Source organism: Glycine soja, chromosome 2 (assembly GCF_004193775.1).
Source record: "Glycine soja cultivar W05 chromosome 2, ASM419377v2, whole genome shotgun sequence".
NCBI lineage: Eukaryota > Viridiplantae > Streptophyta > Magnoliopsida > Fabales > Fabaceae > Glycine > Glycine soja.
In genome coordinates this window covers 43,200,922-43,210,212 of record NC_041003.1, presented here as the reverse complement: position 1 = coordinate 43,210,212, position 9,291 = coordinate 43,200,922, and the positions used below count along the sequence as shown (strand labels likewise).

At 27.6% G+C, this 9,291-nt stretch overlaps 1 protein-coding gene across 1 annotated transcript; it reads right to left on the bottom strand.

Moving 5' to 3' along the window:
- Positions 1 to 1,333: 1,333 nt before the first annotated feature.
- Positions 1,334 to 3,374, bottom strand: LOC114396298 (heavy metal-associated isoprenylated plant protein 28-like). Its single transcript, XM_028358207.1, has 2 exons — positions 3,111 to 3,374; positions 1,334 to 2,026 (listed from the first exon to the last, which is right to left on the bottom strand). Exons 1-2 carry the CDS (start codon positions 3,235 to 3,237, stop codon positions 1,746 to 1,748), a joined length of 408 nt encoding a protein of 135 aa, XP_028214008.1. The 5' UTR covers positions 3,238 to 3,374; the 3' UTR covers positions 1,334 to 1,745.
- Between the last annotated feature and the right edge of the window lie 5,917 nt (positions 3,375 to 9,291).

The window sequence follows — 9,291 nt, the reverse complement described above, 5'->3', positions numbered from 1 at the left end:
GCGGAAGGAGGCGTTCTGTGACCCTTGTGAGCACTGCTGTGTACTCTCCTAATATCTCTGTCATAACCACCACCATTATCATCTTTCTTTGCTTCTTTTTTCTGCTTGATATCTCAGAACTTCTTAGAGAGAAGAATCCTTAAGGGTGAGAGTGAGAGAGGGTTCTATAAGTAAGTCTTTCTTTAATGGATTTTGAATTGTGGGGTTGGAAAATGATGCCACACACACACACATAAAGGTTAGGCAAAAAGGATTAGAATTCTGGCACTTTCTGGTGTGTCATGTGTGTGTGTTGTGCGTGTGTATATATACACACACAACAGTGAATTAGGCACATAATAATTAGCATATTTTTACGTGGTAATCACCACAATGATTAAACAATAAGATAGATACAATAATTTGACCATATATGTTGAGGCTTTGGAAAGACACGGTTTTCACATTCAAATACTATTTATATTTATTTGGTTACGCGTAAAATGGTAATCATCGTCATGAGAACATATATATATATATATATATATATATATATATATATATATATATACCGAATTTATTTGAATCACATTTTTGTGTGACGTTTTGGGGTGTCACATCATAGCATTTTAAGAGCTGATCTGGTCTGATTATATTGGGAAAACATTGGAGAACATGGAGTAACTTGCAAGTTTTGAGCACGAAGTTAGGTAGATGAATGCCAATTATCAGGCGGGGAAACTTTGGTTAACTTCTTTTGGAAAAAATATGATATGATCAGCTCATGTTTTTTCCTACACATGGGTTGGCAGAGCTGAATTTTGAGAGCTTCAATCCCAGATAATTGACACTGATAGCATGTTTGGATTTACCTTAGAAGATCTAGAATCACCAAGTAACTTGGAATAGTTTTTTCTTTTTATATAGAGTTTTATATTGAATTTAACTGTTAATTTACCTTTAGAATAAAAACATTCGGGGTGTGTTTAGAAAAATGTTGGGTTCAGCGTAACCCACATTTTTTCTAATTTAGCAATGTAGTTACTTCTATGTTTGTCGCTTTGGAACGCGCGAAATCGATGTTTGAAGTCTTGCAAATGATAAACCAAACACACACTCAAACATATATCTCTTCACTTTAAAATCAATTTAACTGAAATACAAAAGTAATTTTGCAAATGCTCGTCCCAACATTCATTGAAATTCATGGGCCTAAAATATTGCTGCTGCTGATAAGAATGGAATGTGATCATGATGATAATATAGTTGAATGACCAAAAGTAAAGGATGGGCATAGTTGTCTAGCAAATAATGTTGCCAAAGGGATGAATAGTATAAGATAGATTCATAGATCTCTATAAATTGGCCCACTACAACATAGGACAATGGTAGTATAAGGCTATTAGCTAAAGTAGTTTAACAAAATGTACCTTCAAGAGAACCTAGCTTGCCTCAAACAGGAAGAATCCAAATGTAGCATAATGAGTGAGGGTTATTTTGGCATAGACTAGCTAGCTGTAATTTGTAGATGCCAAGATATGACGTTGTGATATCAGATTCAATAAAAGAAAGCAAAATCTCAGTACATGTAAAAAGAAACAGGGCAAGGACATAGAGAGTCCATCCAAATGCTAGGACAATAATATCTACAATACAAATGAGATCATATTGGAACATTTCCATTTCAAAATTTACACTTTTTTTTTTTGGAGCCATTTCTTAATTATATATTCCTCTCTTGCACTGATCATTTGAGCTTTATATAGCTAGAAAGAATATGATCTAGTGAAGACCTTCTTCCATGCTTTCAAACTCAGAGATCGAACCTTGGTTAAAGCTAAAGAGGGTTTAAAATCCTTGTGAGGAAAGGGTGGTGGTGGTGAAGATGAGGGTGATTGTGATTTCTCTAATACAACATTGTCTTCTTGGTTCCAAAACTGAGCCTCTTTTCTCTTGCTTCTCACGGTTTCTAGCACATCATATTTGTTGCAAATTCCCCACACTGTCACCTTTTGTTGATAATAATCGACATTTACCGAGTATATGCCTGTAATCAATAATCAATAATAAGTTCCCACTTGCCAATATATGAAATAATTCAATATCCTACCACTATAACACATCTTTTTACTAATCTCCATATTAAAAAACTAAATAAAGAAAGGATTCAATATGTTTGCTACTTTCAGGTATTAAATATATTTTAACTTTTTCATTTAATAGTACTTTTTTTTATAAATTGCTAGTAGTATTAAAAAAACACAAGAAAATTGAATAGCTGGGAGAATTTTATAAAGATAGGGAACTTGACTATTTATGTACAGTGATGGTGTCACCGAAAGTGATATGGACCCAATATTTGAGGTTTAAATTCGATGTCCAGCTCTTTAAAAGGGATGGTGAACAAGCACCATTTCTTTTTGACTCAAGAAATTGCCGAGTTATAGAACAAATGGAAAGAATAACAAGTTTGTTTTTCTTATGATCCAAGGAGCAATTTGATAAAAGATTACTTGAAGACCTCCTTGATAATTACCGTTAGATTAAAGATTCCAATGCTAGTTGTTTAGTCAAAATATTTTTCTAGCATTTTTCATTAGAAATTTAATTTAGTGAAGCCAACAGATTGTCATTTGGTCATAGTCCACACAGCCCGTTAGTTGAAAATGCGTGTTATGCAGACCCAAAAGGACCCAAAAAGCAAAGTTGCGAACTTTCAAAACCCACCCCAAGTTTGACCACATGTGACACACTTTGCAACATGTCAAACATGACTCACAACAACTAAGCCAACAATTCTTAATCAGAATATAAACTTAAAAGAATGTAAACAGTATATGTATCTATAATTATATGGCCATCTAATTACAATCATGATAAATTTATTAATTTTTAGAATAATTATCTTATAAATTATATTAATGATGAATTTTTTTATTAATTGATAGTATAAAAATTACACTTAAAAAGGACATTGTGTGCTTATCTATCAAGATTAAATTGAGAAAAAATGCTAGAAAGTTCAGACTTTGGGATAGATAAAAAAGTCCTTCCTAACAATGATGGCTGTATATATTTCAAATTAGCCACATAAGACTTGAAAACTAGCACTAAAACGGTTATTAATTTACCTTTAAGGTTGGATAAGGTTTTCTTTATTTTCTTCTCGCATCCATAAGAGTACAATGGAACCATCATTTCAACATACTGTGCCTCCACAATAGTCTTGTAAGCTGGGACAATTTGCATGTTGGCCATCCTGACTTTGCTTCAACTCACACCATCCAATTTCAAATCAATATGGTTTTTTGCTTCTTGTTATGGATGTGTGCCCAAGCCTTATATAAAGTCTTTGTTCAGGATATGGATCATGGCCGGTTAAGCTCAAAATAATCCCTTTAGATTCTATTTCAAAAGAAGCTTTAGTTTCATTCAGTAGTCACTTTTTCCCTTCTTTTCTTTTACTACATTTTTTTTTTCTTTTTTTCTTTATGAGATGAGATGTTGTTGCTATCAACTGCTGCATATCGTTATAAATTTATAATTAAGAGGGGTTAATTAATTAGGCCTTGAAGGATAATGCCTTTGATTAAGGAAATTGAAATCATGGTTTGAATGGGGTATGGGTGGTGTGACATGGATGAGTGCAAAGCTGTGTCAGCAACTCTGGCGTTGGTTAATCAAAATTCAAAAGTAGATGCATTGCATTCTCCTTTTGTCATTGGAAATTGAGAAATCTTGGAGTTTGGCTCGCACGTGGGTTGTTTTCCTTACCAAAGAAGAGAGCAATTGAATTCAATGATTCTAAGTTAGTATTTAATTTTAGACTATTCTTTTGAGTTTTTTTTTTTAAAATTTAGTTAGAAATTAGAATGTACTTAAAAAGTTAAAATGTAATTTTTTTACACTATTTGATTCACATACATATTAAGATCATGAGTAAATAGTCTCTGCATGATATATAGTGTAGGAGATTTTATACTATTTTTTTAATCACAAACAAATTGTTATATAAAATAAGTTTATTGATTTTTATAATAATTTTTTAATAAATGATAGTTATTTTTAAAATTACATATTATAATTTTTTATTTATTGATAGTATAGTTATTTTACAATTGCATAAAAATTAAACTAATAAGATTTTAAAATTTTATAATAATTATTTTAAAATCGTATTTAAGATAATTTCTAACTAGCTAATCCTGTTAAACTTTGATATTCACATTGTATCAAAATTAAACCTTTTTAATTATTAAATGAAAAGTATTAAATAATTTATATTTTTTAAATAATACTATTGTTGAAAAATAATACTAGTACTACTCAATTTCGAGTGCCAATTAGAGACTCGTAACCCTGGTTTTGAAGGCTGTGATCATTGTACCTTTTCAGTTTTAATTATGCAGAAAGGACACTTTACGCACTAATAATCGATCTTAATTAATTCCATGCACATGCAATTGTCGTTTCATTTGTGATGAAACACATAAACAAACATAAACCAAAGGAACACCTTTGTTGTAAACATAATAAAGCTCTGCATATGCTTGTCTTCATTTTAAATCATAGTATTAGTTCGCCTAACTATTTTTTATTATATTAATTTATGGAGTTAGATGACTTGCATAAAATTCAGGGACTGCTTTTATTATAAACATCACAACTTTGGATGTAAAGTTCAAATGTTTTTTAAAGTTATATAATTAGTCCTATTAGACAAATTATAGTACACACTTTTTTTTATTAGATATGATAAACTTAATCGAAAGTCATAGCTAGACTCCTTAACTCAAAATTTCAAACATAGCTGCAAATTGTCTTCGGTTTGGTTGGAGGATATATATGAACTCTCATCAGCCCACAACAAAAGTGTATACTACCTTAGACGAATTAAGAGTAAGTGTTAATCCATGTCATGTGAGAATCAGATCTTTTCTTTTCTTATTTTCTATTAACTTTTCAGAATGATTTAAATACGTTTTTGATCTTTATAATTTAATATTTTTATTTTATTTTTTATTCTTACAAAATTATTATTTTTTATTTTTAGTCCTTAAAACACTTTATAACACTTTAAACAATATAAAAATGTTATCTAAATTAAAGTGCTATAAAGATGAAAAATAAAACAAATTTAATTTAGAAGACTAAAAATATTTTTTTTTGCATAAACAAAAATAAAAAAGCTCTAAATTATAAGAATTAATAAGATATTTAAGAATAAGTCAGTTTAGGAATTGAACTTTTGCTTTAGGAAATCCTTACGAATTAAACATCTCAACTTCATTAGTAAAAATATTAAAATAAAAATTAATAAACATTTATAATACGTGCATAATAAGCCGCATATATGGCCTATTTTTCTTCTTCTTCTAAATGACAGTATTTTATAAAAAATAATGCCCTTAATAGGTTCGAATTGAAACAGAATTAATTTTTAAATGGTAGGGATGAAAAATATTTTTTATACATATAAAAAAAATTAATTTGTTCCTTACGAATTAAAGACCTCATTTTTAATAAAAATAAACTAAAACCACAAAGATACTAATGATAAATGAAAACTCCATAATGTACTCCTATATGAACATAATAAATACAAATATGACCTTTTTTTTTCTAATTGATAAAAAAATACTTTTTTAATTAAAATTAACATCCTTAATTGGTTCAAAACAAAGTTAAGGTCCTTCCATAACACTTTTTTTCCACAATAATGTGTGATAATTTTAAGATTTGAGTTATTTAGGCGTTATTTTGTGTATATTATCTTGTTAATTTTTGCACGGTGTTAGATGTTTTCTCCATAGTTCTTATCTAAATTCTCTAGATTATTCTTAAGATATTAAGATTTATTTAAGAAATTATCTCTTCTAATATATGTTTTTCTATACGTATGAACGATTGAATTTCTAATTACATGAGTGAAAGATAAAATTTTCGGTCAAATATACAACACTATATTGCCACATTATATCGATAGTACTAATTAGTTAAGACTTTTTTTTATATGAAAAACAAAGTAAATTTTTCGATATATAATGTGCAATAATTTTAAGATTTGAGTTATTTAGGTTTGTGCATATTTTCTTGTTAAATTCATGTGTATTGGAAGTTTAAATTTCAGTAAAATAAGACTCCATCTAGTTCCTTAGCATAGAATATACCCCTTTGAACTAATCTCCATGTGCACACTTTTGCAGCTATATGAGATTCCATCGGGGCAAAATATAATAATTCATTTTAACTGAAATTAATCCAAGCATAAACATATGACTCCTCATTATATTTATACATCCATCATTCTTAGCAAGTCTTACTTGGGAGAAAGCATTAAAAACAACCAAAACTACTCTAAAACAGAGAACTGTATTAATTCAAAAGATCCTTAAAGAAGAATTATTTCACAAAGTCTATCTATGATATTAATTTATGCCAACATTAGGCTATAAATTTGGTCCAGTCACCAAGAAGTGGTGACAAATGAAAATGATGAGAAGGAGAATTTTATATTAATTAAAAATAAGAGTAAAAACAATGCATTAAAAATATAAAATAATTATACACTATTATCTAATCATAAATTATCATTATGATAAACATTAGATTTAAATTTATACTAAAGTTTACCTAATTTTACCTATAACTTGATTTTACAGTAAAAACATTGAAACATAAATCATATAATTTTAAAATTAATATTAATCAAAATCAATTTTATAAAATTAATTTTGTCAATTCTCATTCAAACATACACTTAAAATTATTTCAACTAAAAATTAATTTTAAACTTTACTTTAACATGAAATCAAATATATAAAAATATATTTAAATTAATTCTAGACTTAAAATTAATTCTTCAACGTGAAATCAAATACACATTTACTAAAAAATGTTAAAGTATTTCAATATAATCAAAATTAATTTTACAAAATCAATTTTATCCACTCATTTAAATATACATTTAAAGTTATTTTAACTAAAAAACAATTTTAAATTTTATTTTAACATAAAATTAAATATACAAAAATATATTTAAAATTAATTCTAAACTCAAAATCAATTTTTGAGTATGAAATCAAACACATACCAACAAAATGTTAAAGTATCCCAATATAATCGATATAAGAAGCTAGCAAGCTATATATACTGTAGCTGACAAGAAAATTTAGAATCTTGTGCATTGTTTTAAAATCTCTTTCCAAATCATCGCACCACCGCCTCTTTTTATTTTAACTAACGTCCAAATGGAAAATGGAAAATTGATAAAATATGTTTTGATTTTTTCAAAATATTTTGAAATGATTTTTAATTTTTTTATAAAAATTTATACACTACTTTTAATTCTTACATTTTAACGAGAATATGTATTTTTAGTCTATAATAAATATTGAAATTACATCGCTTTTAATAAATATAAAAAGTAATGTATATAATTTTTTTTTGATAGAAACTATAACTATTGCTTTAACCTTTAATAATTTAATTAATAAGGTTTAGAGCCGATTTGAACCTGCAGTTCCATGAAAATAGGTATGAATCATTTCTGTTTTTGATGTGTTTATATGTTCTTCGGCAACCAGCTTTCTCATCAATGTTTTCCACCTTTAAGAATCCAAGGAATTGAAGGTAGTTAATAATATATTAGTGACAAAATAGCATATAGGACATAAGACACAAATCACAAGCAATTGTCGAGGCTTCAACGTATATAGCCAACCTTCTCCATACATGGTCCCAATGACTAATGAGTATCCGTTAATCTCACCATGTGGATTGTTTTATTAGAGAAATTATGAGGTGCTTATAAAATAAGATGTTTGTACATTTTAGAAATTTTGGATTCATAAATATGATGTAAATTAATTAAGCTACTAACAAACGTAAATCTCATTAATCACTTGATTTTTATAAATTGTGCCAAACAACTATTTTATGTTTGAATGATGACAATGCCTATTATTTGTTGGCTCAGTCTACGACAAATTAAGTTTATACAAGAATCTTTCCTTGCACATCAATAATATGTGTTAAATCAACTACATTATTGAAAATATAACTGCAGTGAAAGACAACAAATAGTCTGCATAACCTAGCAGTGGTACTATTTAATAGTAATAATATAGAACATAATAATTATCTTCCTCACAGAGCACATGGAGAATTTCTGTGTCTCGTTAGGCTTCAGTAGTTGGAGAAATGGTTAGTTAGATATATGATTTATCAAATTATTTCTAAATTATTATTTGACAAGTGTGTAAAATTTTAAATAATATATACATTTCTCCATCATAATTGACATGAAATCTTGTCTGTCATATATAACAATTGAGTTGTGTATGATATATTGTATCCAAATAAGATGTCCTTTTAACCCTTCCGTGAATCAAATTTAGGAGAGATCAAAAGTAAATCAATTTTATAACATATAAAGTATTATATTACAGTTTATTTTTGTGTGTGTGTGTGTGTGTGTGTGTGTGTGTGTGTGTGTGTGTGTGTGTGTGTGTGTGTGTGTGTGTGTGTGTGTGTGTGTGTGTGTGTGTGTGTGTGTGTGTGTGTGTGTGTGTGTGTGTGTGTGTGTGTGTGTGTGTGTGAGAAGTAAAATCAATAATAGTTAAATGACTAAATTATTAAGATAATTTTATGCTTAATATTATATATTTAAATTAGTATCATTTTTTCCTTAATTAATCACTCGGTTGAAATATATTTATATATTTTAATTGTTTTAAAAAACACGTAAAGTATTACAAATAGTATTAAAAGAATTTTTAATAATTGATTTTTTTTCTAAAAAAAATAATAAATAGACTTGTTGATGTTGACACTAGAAAGCTCTTCTAACTTTTAAGAACTCTTTATATAATATTTATTATGTTTATACCAAATGGAATTTGGTAGTGTAATAATTTATACCAGATGCTTGAAAATTATAAGGCTACAAAAAATACATAATCTAAAAAATATAGGTAGTGCAATAATTTTTAAAACTAAAAAATTAAGTAAATTTTACTTTATATTTTATAAGTCACATTATTTAATGAATTTCAATAATTTTTTTACTAATAATAAATATTAAATAATGTGTTAAATATACAACATTCCTCTGTATGAGTTTAGCCAATTAAAAAGATGTGGGGGCTCTTAAATAAATAGGCAGGTAACTTTTCCCCTTATTAGAAGGTTTTTGTCTGCTGTTTCATGCATGTCATCCAATCTCACTTTCATAATCATAAGTCAATCACCAATATATAAAATTGATTGACGTCAATTCAAATTGCTCAACCAAATAGAGAAAAAAAAAAA

Coding starts and splice junctions, on each gene's coding strand:
- LOC114396298 (XM_028358207.1), bottom strand. CDS start 3,237: ATGGCCAACATGCAAATTGTCCCAGCTTACAAGACTATTGTGGAGGCA. Junction 2,027..3,110: donor AACCTTATCCAACCTTAAAG/GTAAATTAATAA, acceptor TATTGATTACAG/GCATATACTCGGTAAATGTC.